The sequence below is a fragment of the Colias philodice genome, chromosome 25, assembly GCF_061535455.1.
Source record: "Colias philodice isolate Cphi_HAF_F1 chromosome 25, ilColPhil1 Martin Lab GWU primary, whole genome shotgun sequence".
Lineage (NCBI taxonomy): Eukaryota > Metazoa > Arthropoda > Insecta > Lepidoptera > Pieridae > Colias > Colias philodice.
The window spans coordinates 2,249,144-2,267,155 of NC_143110.1; the positions used below are offsets into that span (position 1 = coordinate 2,249,144).

Below are 18,012 nucleotides of genomic sequence, written 5' to 3' on the forward strand. Positions count from 1 at the left end.
AAAATATTTCGATATAATAGTTGTTCTAGTGATTTCTTTGACATTATAAAATATGTTTTATCTTTCTTAAAAAACAAATGACGATCATTATTTATTGACATTATTATAAACTGTTATTCCTAAAACATTAATAATTCAGTTGTATAAATAACTAGCGGTCCGCCCCGGCTTCGCCCGTGGTACATGTTTACGTTTTCTCTACATAAGAACCATCCTTGTACTTCAAGGAATATAATAAAAAAAGAATTATCGAAATCGGTTCAGCCGTTCTCGAGTTATGCGCTTACCAACACATTTTGCGATTCATTTTTATATATAAGAAGAAGATTTAATGCGATTCGTTGAACTATGCAAATGAAACATTTCATCATTGATAGGGCGTTGATTAAATTTTCGCATACGCAAATTCGATTACGAATACACAAAATAAAGCCAAATGTATCGAATATTCACGTGAATAATTATGCTGCTTTTACTGAAATAACATTAAAACAATAATAAATTTTACATGAAAACCTTCTATTTAGTTACATGATGTGTTTCGAAATTCCACTGGCAGCTTTCGCATTTATAATACTAGCTGTGCCCCGCGGTTTTACCCGCATTTCTCCGCTCCTGTTGGTCTTAGCGTGCTGTTATAAAACCTATAATAGCCTTCCTCGATAAATGGACTATCTAACACCGAAATAATTTTTCAAATCGGACCAGTAGTTCCTGAGATAAGCGCGTTCAAACAAAGAAACAAAATCTTCAGCTTTATAATATTAGTATAGATTTGTAAGGTTGAATTTGTTGGGAATCGTATCCACTACCTGTGGTACCTACTGAACCAACGGAGTATTATCAAGCAACAAAGATTACCTACATTCCATTTATTCATAATGATTTACATTCATGCCGCACTCGCAATAAATCATCTGGATCATTGATCGATAGATCGTGATCGACGCGCTGCCAATAACCGTTAATGTGACATTAATCGATTATATTGATCCTTGTTGTGTTTAACCTTTTAATAGCTTTCAATGAATCATTTATTTCGAACTATCGGTTAAATGGTTTAATTGTTACGAAGGTCGTGGGTTCAATTGAGACATTTTTATATTTTGAGGGTACTTCTAGAGATTTCTGTTCTTATATATAGTACTAGCTGTTCCCCGCGGTTTCACCCGCATTGCTCCGCTCCTGTTGGTCTTAGCGTGATGATATATATTATATAGCCTTCCTCAATAAATGGGCTACCTAAAACCGAAACAATTTTTCAAATCGGACCAGTAGCTCCTGTGATTACACAGCTAGTATACTATATGCCACAACACACCACTACACGGGACATGGCACAACACTCTTTATTTAGTAGTTCGTTACGCTCAATCGCTAAAAACTATGTCAATTCGTATTTAAATAAATCAATTGAAGAATTGCTTCTTCAATCCCATTCGTTTCATATTATACAGATTAACTTTAACACTATTTTTTTTGCGAATAAAATTGGGTCTTAATCAATCAGTAAGCTTTTGAGAACACCCTGTAATTTCGGTCCGTTAAACAGCTGATAATAGGAGCTGTCAAAACAGAGCGTCGAGTTAATGTAACACATTGTAACACGTACGCTCATACACTGAGCCTGTTTTTGCTAAGTTAGCGGTATGCCTATACAGGATGTTACATTTTAAAATTATATACGCTTTATGAGAGTTAAAAATAGAAGTATTTTAATTTGGTATTCATTGGTTTTTAATGATAAATTAAAAAAGCAGCAGTTACAACTGTAGTTACTTATTAAAATATCCGATTATTTCTCTTTTAAAACTATATTTAATTTAATTTAACTTTTACCTACCTCCGCTGTACTTATTTATTGTTTTTCACACAATCTGTTGGTTGCCTGGAAGAGATTACTTGTTAGTAATAAGGCCGCCTTCTGTGTTGTATGTCCTAGCTTAAGTTTTTATTGTACCTACTATTGTTATTTTTGTAGCACAATAAAGTGTTTAAAATAAATAAATAAATAAATAAAATATATTTATATATATTTTATAATGTATTTTTCTTCAATAGTAGCAATTTGACATATTTTAATCGTACTTATTTGTAAACACACCACGAAGTCTACAATTTAACGGAATACTTTACATTAAAAAAAATACGTGTGGCACTCGAGGACTGCCGCGGTAAAGCTATTGCATAGCATCACTGTGCCGGTTGGAGTGGGGGGCGTTAGGTTTTTTCGTTACGGAATTTTTACATAGCTTCTATCGCGCTCAAGGCCCGCGATAAAAGCTATGCAATAGCTTAAATATATTTAATAAAACACAGAACACGCTGTATAAGATATAACTCATGTCGTTATCTCCGCGTTAACCCACATCGTTTTTATCCTTACTGTACTCGCGATAATGTGTTTAATTCCGATTATAAGTTATAACTATAATTAAATTTTATCTAATTAGTTTATATGTTAGGTATCGATACTAATTAAAGCATGAATTATGAGGTTTTTAGACTTTGAGTGCAATTATTTAAAGTGAAGTGGTTCGTTATTACGAAAAAATTATGCTACTTCTTTCTCTGTTAATAATAAATCCATTTTAAAATTTTACCTATGACAGAATACTCGTCTACCTATATGAACAATTAGGTAATAGATTTTCTACACAAATTACTGCCAATTTTTTTTGAGAATTGCGCGATACAAATAACACAAACGAAGCAATAACTCTTGTATTGATTTAGGTAACATTTTATGATTGACTAGCTGCTCCGCGCGGTTTCACCCCCGTGGCTCCACTTCTGTTGGTCGTAGCGTGATGATATATAGCCTATAACCTTCCTTGATAAATGGGCTATCTAACACCGAAAGAATTTTGCAAATCGGACCAGTAGTTCCCGATATTAGCGCGTTCAAACAAACAAACAAACTCTTCAGCTTTATAATATTAGTATAGATTAAAAATGGCTCATTATAACAGTTTCTCACATATTATCATCTATGTAAAAACCATATATTTAACTACCCATGAAGATTATTTGTCTATAAATAGATATAGATAGGCGACTATATTTACTCTCGATAAATCTCGCAACTTGTCGCCAAACCAGTTGATCGACTAGTAATCATTATATTTGCATTCACGATTATATTGATAATTCTATTTACACACAAACTTACACCGACTTACTTAAAACGTGTTAAAACTGAATTATCTTGATGGAAGGAATCTGTTGATTTATAATAATTGTAAAATATTGGAAAGTTATGTTAATTTTATTGTAATTAAATTAACTTAATTATACTAAATGATTAGTTTATTAATAGCATCTATCAATTATTTATGTTCAGATTTTATTATAGGAATATTTATATCTACAAAAAATAATTGTACAATAATTATATTATTTTACTAGCTGTGCCGCGGGGATTTACCCGCATTGCTCCGCTCTTATTGAAATTGAACTTAGCGTGATGATTTAGTCTATAGTCTTCTTCCATAAAAGGGCTATCTAAAACACATAACATTTTTTAAATCGGACCAGTAGTTCCTGAGATTAGCGCGTTCAGGCAAACAAACTCTTCAGATTTATAATATTAGTATAGATGAGCGTCTACAACAAGAAAAAGGCTCACTGTGTATTTCTACGCATAACACAAAATCAGTCATTCTAATACTTATGTCTATAGCACAGATAATAAATAAAAAATGTTGTGTGGTTTTATGAAACCACGGTAAAAGTGAAACTGTTCGAACGGTTCCGAACACTGTTTTGTGTAGCGCATGTCGCGTGACGGTCGGCTGCCGAGTAGGTATACCTACTCGGCAGCCGCGATACACGCGACATGCGCTACACAGACCAAAAAGTTTGAGACGATGTAATAAAAGTTTCACTTTAATAATAATATAATATCTAGTAATAGCCTATAATGACCCACTTTTTTAATTATTTAGTCATATAACTTGTATAGCTGTACTCCCCAATATAAAGATATTATTCTCTAGAACTGTTAACTGATTACATAGATTATACGCCTTCACATAATTTACGGGAAAATAGTTAAATACGATAATCGTTAAGATAATACTAATTATTGGTATGCAGCAACGCGTCGTGAATATTAATTTTGTAAGTAAACATTATTTTATTCTTTAAATGGATTTGTTTTGTATAAGGTACATGATTTGAGTGCAGTAGCTTAAAGCTTCGAAGTTGATCCCGTCCGATTAGGGCCCTTCTGGCCTCCTCCACTCAAGCGACAGCTCAAGCCGAGGTTCGTGGTCCCCGTCAAGGGGGGACGCCCTTGTGCATGTCGCTACCAGGGTGAACCTTCAGTTCACCCCCGCGTCCGCGTTAAAATGTAGAAGCCCTTCTGGCTAACATTGAGAGACACCACACAAAAAAAAAAAAAAAAAATCGAAGTTGAAGTTATAGGAGACTAGCTTTCCGCCCGCGGCTTCGCTCACTGTGTCTAAAACCTAATAGTCCAGGAGGAATCGGCGCATGAGTACCGAAAACTATTCCACCTCAATTTTTTTACGTGATCCTCTTCAAATTGCCCTACTGATGATATAAATGCATGTTGCCATGGGGCAACCCGGTGCCATATTGTTTAAACCGAAATTGTTTAAACAATTGCAAGGAATTGTTATTTTTCAACCGGACAAATTTTTTTTATATTTTTTATCGAAATACCAATAAAAAAGGTCCAATTACTTTTCACGATAAAGTTAATATTTTCAAAGATATGAATTTTTTAAGGTTTGAAAAATCTCAAATTTGGGTACTTTCGACCCATGAAAAATATATTTAAAAAAAAAATAATATATAAGTAATATTTTTTTTTCAATTCTCTATACAATAGTTAATAATATTGTTAATAGAGATTTAAGAAAATTTCATTGTTTATATCTGTTTTTTAATTGTTAACTTCGCGCGCTCACAAGTACGCGCCGCTTACCTTTAAGTATCGCCGTCTCTCTCTTACTCATGCGCTGCATCGGCCTCTCTGTGTCTTGAATCATTATTTATCATTTATCTTAAAAACTATCAACTTTATCAAGATTTCTAAAGAGAGCAATCTTATTAATAATTAAATTGTCTACAATTTGTTTCTTATATATTTTTTTCTGAAATCAATTTTTTTAAAGTTATTTAAGCATAAATTGAAACATGTAATTAAAATTACTTTTTTGTCAGTTTATATTACTTTTTTGTTATTGAAACAGCAAGTAAGGTAAAAGACCCAGTTATTGACACTGGCCTAGTTGTTTGACACTCGCAATTTGATTTTAATTAAAAGAATGAAATGTTCTCAAAAAACCAAAGATCTTAAAATTTTTAATTCAAAAATTATATTTATTAATTTATTAGAATTGATTTGTTTTTTTTTTAACTAAAATAAAATTTAAAGTGTCAATAACTAGGTCTTTTACCTTATTAATTACATTGAATAACTTCTTCAAACGAAAGTTATAGATGGAGAAGTATGAAATAATAAAACAAGATTTAAAAATAAGTATTTATTTATTATCAATATTATTTTTATATATTATATTCTTACAGTCTTCTGAATCACAACCACATAGAAGTATGCAACTTATATTATTTTTTTTACAATAACAAGCTTTGGTTTTACAGGCTTTCTTACAATTACACGGTTTTTTAAGATTAGTTGGGAATGGTAAAAAACAAATATAATAAAGGTAAAAAACAGATATAAACAATGAAATTTTCTTAAATCTCTATTAACAATATTATTAACTATTGTATAGAGAATTGAAAAAAAAATATTACTTATATATTATTTTTTTTTTAAATATATTTTTCATGGGTCGAAAGTACCCAAATTTGAGATTTTTCAAACCTTAAAAAATTCATATCTTTGAAAATATTAACTTTATCGTGAAAAGTAATTGGACCTTTTTTATTGGTATTTCGATAAAAAATATAAAAAAAATTTGTCCGGTTGAAAAATAACAATTCCTTGCAATTGTTTAAACAATTTCGGTTTAAACAATATGGCACCGGGTTGCCCCATGGCAACATGCATTTATATCATCAGTAGGGCAATTTGAAGAGGATCACGTAAAAAAATTGAGGTGGAATAGTTTTCGGTACTCATGCGCCGATTCCTCCTGGACTATAATAAATTATATACAAAAACCTTCCTCTTGAATCACTCTATCTATTACAAAAAAAAACGCATCAAAATCCGTTGCGTAGTTTTAAATATTTAAGCATACATAGTGACATAGGGACAGAAATAGCGACTTTATTTATACTATGTAGTGATATGACAACCTGCACTAATTAGCCATCGTGGTGGATTATTATTAGTTTGGTATATATCTTTATAATTGTTAGATTTACCAAATATTATAATTGAAATATACGTATATCCTTATACGTAAGTATATCCTTATCATTGAAATATACGTAACTATAAGTCTCACCCTGCAGCTTTGTCCGAATTGTCCATGACTTGAAAATAATATTCGAAAACAGCTTTCCTCAATAACCACATTATATCCATTAGTGAAAATAGAATGAAAATCGGTGCAATAGTTTTTGAGTTTATTGTGAACACACAGACAAATAGATAGACTTTGTTTTATATTATGTGTAGTGGAGTATTTTATTAAAACCTGTAAGTTTATTGCGAACAGACAGACCGATAGAATTTGTTTTGTATTATGTAGTGGAATGTTTTTAACCGACTTCAAAAAAAAGGAGGAGGTTATCAATTCGGCCGGTATGTTTTTTTTTATGTATGTACACCGATTACTCCGAGGTTTCTGAACCGATTTACGTGATTCTTTTTTTGTTCGATGCGGGATGGTGTCGAATTGGTCCCATAAAAATTTTATTCGGATAGGCCTAGTAGTTTTTATTTTATGAGCATTTTTGTCTGTATTTGTAAATGTTGCAAGTGCAAGTTTGAAGTCGGTTGTTTTAACGCAGTTATCACTTGTATTAAAAACTGTGGTTACTCCAAAACGTTCGGATACCGTACGCCCCAGATTCCTTTACCGTAAGAAATAAATACTGGATAAAAGATAAGGGAAATTAAATCGAGATGTTTAAAATTTACTCGCGAGTCGATTGCGATCAATGGATATTTAAAATTGACTGCTAAAAGAAGCAGGTGAATTTTAATAAGTACATATTTCTTCGAAATTTGAGATGGCTGAAAAAGATTTGTACCTACCTTATGGTTTCCTAATTGTTATCTGTATAATTGGTTCAAACATTTATTTTTTAAGACTGTTTAAAAACTTTCATAAGCTTGATGATTAACGATTCTTTCGGTGTTTGATAGCCCATTTATCGAGGAAGGTTAGGCTATATAATATCATCACGCTAAGACCAACAGGAACAGGAACTGCGGGTAAAACCGAGGGGCACAGCTAGTGATAACTATAAATGGATATTTTAGTCTGATATTTTGTCTTGTCTATACTAATATGTATTATAAAGAGGAAAGGTTTGTATGTATGTATGTATGTATGGTTTTCACGCATAACCTACTGGACCAATTTTGATGAAATTTGGCACAGACAATCTTTAGACCCTGAGAAAGAACATAGGCTACCTTTTATTGCGAAATATGTACCACGGGCGAAGCCGGGGCGGACCGCTAGTTAGTCATAAAGCTAAATGTTAAAAGTTAAAACATTATAGACTAGAGTAGATAATTTTTGAAACAAAAAAAAATCGCAGTCGGATGAAACCCATTAGAAAAGGAGATGAATATGATGAAAATTAAAGGAAAAATAAATTACGGTCAATCCGAGTTCGGGAAAAGGGAGGGGGGAGCTTTTAAGAGAAAAAAATGGTTTCTCTTGATTTCCGACAAAACTACAAGTCCTACGGAAAAAAGTTCAATGGCAAAGTTGTAGATAATAAAAAGATCTACAACTTTTGTATTGACAATTTTTTCACATAACCTCAAAATTTAGGTGAAAAATTCAAAAAACCAAGTTTTTGGTTTTTTATTTTTATCTACTTCAAAATTTATTTTTTTTCTACGAAATTTGGTGGAAACTTGCTTTATTATGTCCCAAATACACTGTAATTTATTTGACCGAAAATATTTATTTTTTCGCCTTATTTTGAATTAATACCAAAAAAACAACCTAATTTTCAATCGAAAAGTCACCCGTCAAAATATCAGCTTTTTTCAAAAACTTGGGGAGCCTTTTATTCATTGAAATCTCTACTTTCATATGGTGTAAAAAAAATAAACATTACCATAGTAAACGTTCTCAGAAAATGCATACAAACAGTGTGAAAATGAGCTTTTACTAAATCAGGCACACTTCTCAAACTACCTGAAATGTTTTTATCGACATCATTTTGCTTTTGAATATGCTGTAAAATATTATACTTAGAACAGATAATTTTTTTCTTTTGAAATATTACCGAAAAGCCGATACAAGAGAAGATATAGAGTTCGAGAAGTGTGCCTGATTTAGTAAAAGCTAATTATGACACTGTTTGTAAGCATTTCCTGAGAACATTTACTATGGTAAGGTTTATTTTTTTTACACCATATAAAAGTAGAGATTTTGATGAATAAAAGGCTCCCAAAGTTTTTGAAAAAAGCTGATATTTTGACGGGTGACTTTTCGATTGAAAATTAGGTTGTTTTTTTGGTATTAATTCAAAATAAGGCGAAAAAATAAATATTTTCAGTCAAATAAATTACAGTGTATTTGGGAGATAATAAAGCAAGTTTCCACCAAATTTCGTAGAAAAAACATAAATTTTGAAGTAGATAAAAATAAAAAACCAAAAACTTGGTTTTTTGAATTTTTCACCTAAATTTTGAGGTTATGTGAAAAAATTGTCAATACAAAAGTTGTAGATCTTTTTATTATCTACAACTTTGCCATTGAACTTTTTTCCGTAGGACTTGTAGTTTTGTCGGAAATCAAGAGAAACCATTTTTTTCTCTTAAAAGCTCCCCCCTCCCTTTTCCCGAACTCGGATTGACCGTAATTTATTTTTCCTTTAATTTTCATCATATTCCCCTCCTTTTCTAATGGGTTTCATCCGACTGCGATTTTTTTGCACTTTTTATTATTTTTAAAGGGATCTACCCCAGTGTATTATCATGACATTCAGTCATAAAACATTATAAAAAGCTTGTAAAACGACAAACCACTTTGTAAAAATCAAAGCAGCATTATATATTGTGAGATTTTTATTCAATTAGCGCTTTTAAGAACAATAACAATAAAAGTGTAAGAACAAATTGATTTAATTATGTTATTTATGTTGTTAAAATATGTTATTTTCATACAATAAAAGAGAAATCTTCACATTGTTATGTTTGTGCTTTTTATTTACATGGTTAGTGAATCAACAAACCTTTCCAAACTTTTAGTATTAAAATTTGTTAATTATACTAATATTATAAAGCTGAAGAGTTTGTTTGTTTGAACGCGCTAATCTCGGGTCCGATTTGAAAAATTATTTCGGTGTTAGATAGCCCATCGAGGAAGGCTATAAGGCATAGGCTATATAATATCATCACGCTAAGACCAACAGCAGCGGAGCAATGCTAGGGCACAGCTAGTTTATAATAACAGCTAGCTGCGCTCCGCGGTCTCACTCGCGTGGCTCCGCTCCTCCGCCTATAGCCTTCCTCTATAAATGGGCTATTTAATACGGAAAGAATTTTTAAATTCAGACTAGTAGTTCCTGAAATTTGCGCGTTCAATCAAACAAACTCTTCAGCTTTACTTCTATGATAGTAGTGAAATCGCATTTGCGTTCGACGTCGGGCCGGGTGGCTAGTATTTATAAAAATGAGGCCCTATGATTTATTTGACTTGTACAATCTATTGAATTGGAGCAATAAATCGAATGGATAATTTTACTTTAAAATTTAATTTTAAATTATAACCTCATACTCAACAAACTGGACAAGTTATCTCATGAAATATGCAGTGAAATTGTGGTAAGAAACGCCGCGGGCAAATATTAGTTTAAAACGGTTTATCGAAGTCGAAATGGGTTAATAAGCTTTTAACTTTCTCTGCGATGCACTTGTGAATTACGAGCAGTGAAATGAAACGTAGTGGTGTTGCCAGATTTGTATGGAAACTTTAATAGTGATATTATGAGGTCCATTATTTTGTTCTCGTTGTTTGGACACGGTTACGAGTGTGGAAAATAAAATAAATAAAAATTATTAAGTACATGTACTTACTCGTAAGTACTCGCGCTTCGCGCTCGTGATTTTTTAACCTGAAAAACTTGACTCCTTCATTTGTTTGCAACGAACCTATCGGAAAATACCCGATAATTTTGAAGCTCTTGTGGTATTATAAGTGAATATTCGTCACCTAACCTTTATTTCTACAAAATGTTTCAAAAAGAAAATCACCCTTACGTGAACACCACGGCCATCTATCACACCGCAACAAATAAACAATCGAAGGATACAATTCACAAAACTACAAACAGTATAAATGGTTTCGCGTTGCAGTCCCTGTCTTCGCCCACGGTGTAAACGCGATCATTTGTTAGGGCTGTCCCTTCCTGAATCATTTAGATGACAAATGGTAAGAGAACGCTGTAGGAATGATAATTTCGACATAGAACTGTTCATGATGTATTGTGTGCTTCTAATGCAAATATAATACAATGTTTTATGGATATTAATGGAAGAGAAATTCTGTGTTTTCTGTTAGGTATAGGAATTATGTATTCCACATCTGTTTTGATGATCAGTTTCTTATATATATATATATATATATATATATTAATTTTTCGTGCAGGACTACACATTTTTACACTTATGCAAGCCCTATGCTAGATAGATTTCAAAGATAATATTTTTCATATCAATGATTGCTTATTTTCATATTAAAAATAATTTTAGACGTAAACTATTAACTTATTTGAGTCTCATTGATATGTCGACAACCATGTGATTTATTTCAATAAATTATCCATCATTGCTAATTAAACAGTAATTAACAATGATATCATACAGTTAAAAATAATTGATCGACAAATAAAAATAATATAATAAAAATTAATATCACTATTAAATTAAAAACGCATTGTCACAACTCACAACCCTTACCTAAAGCTAAGTGTTCACTGCTATAATTTATTGATTTATCTTTATAGTCAGAGAGCACGTTCGTAAACTTGTCTAGACTGTTTCTTAATCTTCTACTTTTTATTGTAATTGATATCAAGTAGAACAGATCGTAGTCTACTAGGTGTGGGACTAGTTTTTGCGCATGGTTTTGCTTAGGTTAGATAATTGTATAACGTAATCGGTTGAGGATTGTTTTTGTTGACGATTTGTACAAAAGCGAAAGCTATGGATGTACGTTTGTATGTTTGTTTGTTAGTCTTTCATTAAAAAAAAATGGTCGATGGGGTCTGTTATAATGTAGGTATTTTACATTGTAACTATTTAGTGATTTTACTCCAGGAAATTACAATGAATCTGTGAAACTATTAATTTGGACGTTTAATTTATTTCTATTGTTTATTCCTTTTATTCTTGTACTAACTAAATGATTTAAATCAACATTTAAGAAGTTTTTGAGTCTACCAATTATGGGCGCAATAGCTTTTCCTAAAATACCAAAATCGCTTTTATTTATTTTAATCGCAAAGTGCATTCGAAGTAACATTCGAGCCATCTCGAGAGCTGCACAAATACCATTGACACGGCAATTTCTATTTCATCCAAGAGAAAGTGACAACACGTTTTGCATGCGAATGTACCGTAATCTCTTACTAGGGACCGTGACGGACATGGTAAATAGTGTGGTCACCAAACGGGATCGCCTATGAAGATATGCGCGCCTGGTACTTTAATTAAATAAACTCGTTTTCTGTATGTAATTGGATGTTTTTTATTTATGGTATGGAGTTTGTTTTGTTTATTAATCTTGGTTTGCGGTTAACTCAATTACGTTTATGCATATTAATTTGGATTATTTGATTTCTCGAAATTAGTTAAAAATTTGATTTAATGATAACGGTTTTTTTATTGATAGGTTATTATTTAGGAAAGCTTTCATACTAAAAAAATTACCGAATATTGCAACGTAAATATTATTTTTCAATTACATACAGTTTCTTTAAAGTTACAGATATACTAACAAAATATTATTTTCAACACAATAATATACTTATTGCAAGTGTTTTATTTTTTAATTTACTACCATTCTTCTATCTTTGTCTGTATCTAGTAATCACAGCACCGATTTGAATGAACTTTGCAATAAATAAGATTAAAAACTAGGCTCAAACAGGCTTTTTTTCATAACCGTTAAAAGAAGAGGTAGAAAATGTTTCCCGTCGTTTTTATCAGCTGGGAAAACCGCGAGGCACAGCTAGTTATTTTATAATCATTAACTTTTAAGTACTAGGGAAACATATTAACATAGGTGTACAGGATAACCACCTATATCCAAGAGTTTGACATTTTAACGTAAAAACAAAATATAGAGCACCCTACCAACCTTGAAAGTTGTGGAATGCGGTCACATCCCAATCAAGTATCAAGACGTGTATAGTTGGTGTCGTTGATTTATTAAAAGGAAATATTATGGCCATTGACACAATGGGTAAAGATCGATGCACTACCTACGTGTGTTGTGAAATTACTATAATTGGATTTATGTTAAATTAACCGTTTGCATGAAATTTTATAGATATATTGGAAGTTTCCATTCGATTTTTCCACATTTTCTGCTATGAAAAAAATAAAGATCTAAAAATAAAATTCTGCATAAACACGTATTTCAAGGAAACGTTTTTATTTATAGAAATAATGTAGGTACATAGATTCTATTAAAATTATAAATAAATTTCTCTACCAACGTCGATACTTTATATTTATAAACTAGCGACCCGCCCCGGCTTCGCACGGGTGCAATGCTGATACTAAATACACTACAGAAAAACTGTGAACGTTGTATATAAAAACATAGCGGCCGGCCGGCCGCTACCGCCGCAAACGCTACGTCCCGCAATTTTTAAATCTGTAATATCTTCGAAAATATTCACTTTTAAATCATACGGTGTAAAGTGCCATATAGATCTATATTAAATGAACAATGTATTCAAGGTATTTAATTGGTTAAGGATTAATGCTGTATTGGTGAAAATCGCTTCGAAAATTAGCTATTATTTGTCGTAAAAAGTAAATGACAAAAAATGTTATTGTGGGTTATCCATAAGAGATAGACATATACCATCGCGGACTTTTCTGTAGACCTTTTCAATGTGTATAATACTTAGTACATTATTTTGATAAAACTCGTAGGGTTCAGCCTGCGTTTGCAATATAAGCGGAAACAATGTAATTTTTTACGACATCACATTAGAAACCTTAAAAATAACAGTACTTCTCCACTATTTAATGGATGTTATTATACATATAAACCTTCCTCTTGAATCACTCTATCTATTAAAAAAAACCGCATCAAAATCCGTTGCGTAGTTTCAAAGATTTAAGCGTACAAAGGGACATAGGGACATAGGGACAGGAAAAGCGACTTTGTTTTATACTATGTAGTGATGTAGTGATAAACACTACGCCTAGAAAAATCTTAAAGCGCTTCAACAATTACGCATCAATTACATGAAATATCTCGTAAATTATAAACATTTTAAATACCGCTGTAAGTGCTAAATCTGTGGAATTTAATGTTTTCCTTATAATGGTTTAAAATTTATATCCAGGTGTAATTTATGAATGATTAAAAAGTTTATAGATATTTTTATGCAACTTTTATTGTGAAGGAGTTTCCTTTTACGAAGTCTTTACCATAGGATAATATTATAAGTATGTAAGTACATAATTTATCGGGAAGTCTTTCCTTTTATATTATATAATACTCACATGTATGTTTGTATGTTATATGTTATGTAACCGACTTATTAAGCTTTTGACCCACTTTCAATGGACAGATAAAAAATGTGTGCGTGTACTAGTGTACACACGTAAGAAGTGAAACTTCTTTATGACCTTATTTTTCAAAAAATAATTTACTATATGCAACTTTACAGAAATACGTCGAATCACGCGTGGTAGGGACAAGAAAAAGATGGCGCGTAACGGAAAAATGTCACGCGTAACGAAAAAATGTTACACAAAATTTTTTACCAACCCCGATAAAGAAGTTTCACTTTAAAAATGTGTACACTAATCATAATTAATTAATGTTTAAACTAAATAATAATAATAATAAAACTAGGTATTTTTTTTTTCGATAGTCGTTCATTTTCGTGTTTTTTCTTAATTTCATTCCAACTTACGTAACCAGCCAGTTTTCAAAGAATAAATCCATAGATATAATATTATGTAGCTTTTGAATTTTTTTTAATTATAATTCCAACTGACATAACCAGTCCGTATTCAAAGAAACAAGCCATAGATAAAAATATATAGGTTCGAAAAAACATAAATAAAAAAATATCATAGTGCCACAGATAATAACTATCGCAAGTAGCCATGTGCACGTAATTCACGCAATGCCTAATGATAGAAAAAATAAAAGTTGTCTGATAGACTGCTGGTGCATCCCGGGGTTCGTCCTAATGGAGTTTTCTAGTACCTATACACGCTGGAATCTTGGGGCTATAGAACTAGCGATATTCTTTTTTGAAGTGGAAACTTCTTTAGCGGCGTTGGGTATAAAATCTTAAACTCGCGTCAGGACACGTGGCCTGATTAAAAAAGCGTAAGACGGATTTTTTTTAGCCCTTATATTCCATGCGTAAGACGGATACGATTCCAAAATATCAAACATGCTGTACGTTAATAATCAAGTTTTCACTTCTGCCGGCACTCCCGGAGTGCAACCCGTCTTTTTTTTTGTAGTTTTTGTATATTTTTGTTTTCATGGTCAAATCTTTTTGTAAAATGCATATTTCATTTACGTTTGTTTTATATAATCGACTTCCATCGTAACAAATAGTTATTTAAAATTAACCTGTCCGAGCGTATTTGCCCAGCACACGTATCAGAAGTGAAACTTCTTTGACAAGATTATATGATACCAAAATCGACGCCTTACTCCATAACGTGACGGTATTGCTCTGACATGCCAACGGGCCTAAAAACATAATAATATAAAAATGTACATATTTACCTAATAAAAGCTCCTATTTACTGGCCACCAGACAGACAATGCGTGGCGATTGCTATCGACTAGTGGCATCTAGTGGCGAGATGTTGCGAAGCCTTGCGTGTTTTCACACAATTATCCTTATATTTTATATTTAATTCCCACTGAATTTGCTACTAAATTCTAATCTCTATCGCTGATTCTGTAGTGGATTTATCGAAAATGGCTTCAATTTATACGTTTATGCTTGAACATTTATCTAGGTATTTATAAACTTCCGAGGCTTAAAATCTAATAACTGGAATATTATTTCTCATATTATCAATTTTCTTGTATGTATTTAGGTTCATTGACCATTTTAATACATTGATAAATTAAAGTTGATATTATATTATAAATAATAAATAAATAAATAAATATTATAGGACATTATTACACAAATCGACCTAGTCCCACAGTAAGCTCAATTAAGGCTTGTGTTGTGAGTACTAGGCGACGATAAATCGATAATCGACGATCTTTGTTGTGTTGTAAGTTGTAACCATGTTTGATTACAAATAAATGATTTTGAGTTTGATTTTGAGTGATAAAAAAAACAACCAAGCTAGGATAAAAATTAGTGTACAACTCTAAAAGTCTACGAGAGAAAAAAAATACTCTCAAGCTTAGTCCTTATAATATTTTTAATTCCATTCTATTAATCTAGCTCAAAAATGCAACTATCCTAATTAAATTTCAACTTGTTATTTTTGTTCCAGCGCTATCCTGGTGCGACGGGGCAAGGGACGCATCGTGTCCCCGGATCTGTGGGCCAGCGTTACAGGGGGAGCCAGTTTGCGCGACCGATGGGTACATCTACCCCTCGCTTTGTGAGATGAGGAAGAAGACTTGTGGCAAAGGTAGGTGTGGAGTATCTTACTAGTATCGCTTTGCTGTTTCACCCGCGTGGCTCCGCTCCTGTTGGGCTTAGCGAAATGATAATTATAATATAGACTTCCTCGATAAATGGGCTATCTAACACCGAAAGATTTTTTCAAATCGGACAAGTAGTTCCTGAGATTAGCGCGTTCAAACAAACAAACTTTTCAGCTTTATAATATTAGTATAGATTACCTAACTCTTTTTGGATTTGAACATATTGGATCGACCATTTAAGCAATTTTAATCGAAATGTACATTTTGAGTTATATAACAGTATATAACAGTATGTTAACAAATTTTAAATCGTAATTTTTTCGATGTGATGATGAATTGGAAATATTATAAATATAAAATAAATCTTTCGCGCCTATTTTGAGCATGAAATATCACGAAGTAAAACTAGCATTAAAATGCCATTTCGCTCAATTTCCAGGAGTACGACTAGCACCAGATCAAGGCTCATGCTCCCGCGCACAAGGCTCCAAATGTGACCACAGATGTACCTCAGAAAGGGACCCAGTATGTGGTACTAATGGAAGAACTTATCTCAATAGATGTATGCTACAAGTTGAAATCTGCAGGTAAGATATTTCGTATTCAATGATGCTCTTGCCTCTATGTATTACATTCTTCAGCGCTTTGACTTGCCACGATATTAAGGAAAGTGGCTAATTCCATTCTCAACATATACAATAACCACACAACTTTCACTTACAAAACGTTCGCGTTGGCTATATTTTGTAAATCGATCGAGCAGTTTTTGAGTTGAGTATCCGAACAAACAAAAAAGTTATAAGAACTGCCGATAGAAAACCGAAGAGGCGTCAGGCGACAACTTGTTACTGAAATTTCATAACACCAGCATTATGGTAACGCGAACTCAAAATATTTTGCTCTGCCAAAAATTGCTCAACGCGGCTAAATAAGTTTACGCTTCAATAATACTTTCCTCTTTCCTCTTACAATATCAGTATACCTTACTTTTCTTTCTTTCAGAGTGGGCATCGGGCTCTCCCATCTAGGCGCTTGTAACAATATCAGTGCGCATCGAGAGAACTGCCCCGTGGACTGCTCGCAGGCGCCGCTCGATGGGCCCATCTGTGGGTCTGACGGGAACGTGTATAAGAGCACCTGCCAGATGAAGCTTTTGACTTGTGGGTACGTGAATCATCTCCACATTCTACACATCTTATAGCATTAATTACTTTCAAGTCAATGTTACATTAATGCTAGGAGATGGATGCTCCATGTATTTAATAAAAGAGAAAATAAGATGGCAATTTCCTGTGCTAATAATGTATTTGGTCAATAATTTAAACAATTATATACAACTTTTTGTAAACATAGGTTCTATCGGTTCTATATTAAGTATTAACCTAAGTATATTTTATTATTTCACTAGCGGTCCGCCCCGGCTTCGCCCGTGGTACATATTTACGTTTTCTCTACATAAAAACCATCCTCGTACTTCAAGGAATATAATAAAAAAAGAATTATCGAAATCGGTTCAGCCGTTCTCGAGTTATGCGCTTACCAACACATTTTGCGATTCATTTTTATATATAAGATTACTAGCTTCAGCTCGCAACTGTCTCCGTCACTAGCTTATTCTGAATGCAGCATAATATCTATGTTATTCAAATAATGAAATGGTACGTAACGAAAGTGCATATTATCAAATTGCAGACAGGTTAGACGACGTGCAGAAAAATTATTCACAGCCATTCGATAAAGCACAAATTATCATGGACAGTATAGCATTGATGTAACCTAATTGAGCTTAATAATCAAGAAGATATCTCTTCCAGGCAAGGTGTGGTACGTACAAACAAGAAACACTGTCAAACGACGCGACATTGCCGGGAGTCGTGCTGGAGGGTCGCACGACCGACTTGCGGCTCTGATGGTAAACTGTACGCAAACGCTTGCAGGATGAAGGCTACTAATTGTGGGTGAGTATTCAGTTCAGTGGCGTAGCTAT

At 32.6% G+C, this 18,012-nt stretch overlaps 1 protein-coding gene across 1 annotated transcript in view; it reads left to right on the plus strand.

Moving 5' to 3' along the window:
- The window catches only part of LOC149477213 (serine protease inhibitor dipetalogastin), a 60,078-nt gene that overhangs the window by 32,587 nt on the left and 9,479 nt on the right, over window positions 1–18,012 (plus strand). The window contains exons 3-6 of the mRNA XM_089710589.1: window positions 15,869–16,009; window positions 16,465–16,612; window positions 17,028–17,189; window positions 17,840–17,983. Of these exons, the coding sequence (XP_089566715.1) occupies window positions 15,869–16,009; window positions 16,465–16,612; window positions 17,028–17,189; window positions 17,840–17,983 (595 nt within the window). The remainder of the gene's footprint in view (window positions 1–15,868; window positions 16,010–16,464; window positions 16,613–17,027; window positions 17,190–17,839; window positions 17,984–18,012) is intronic.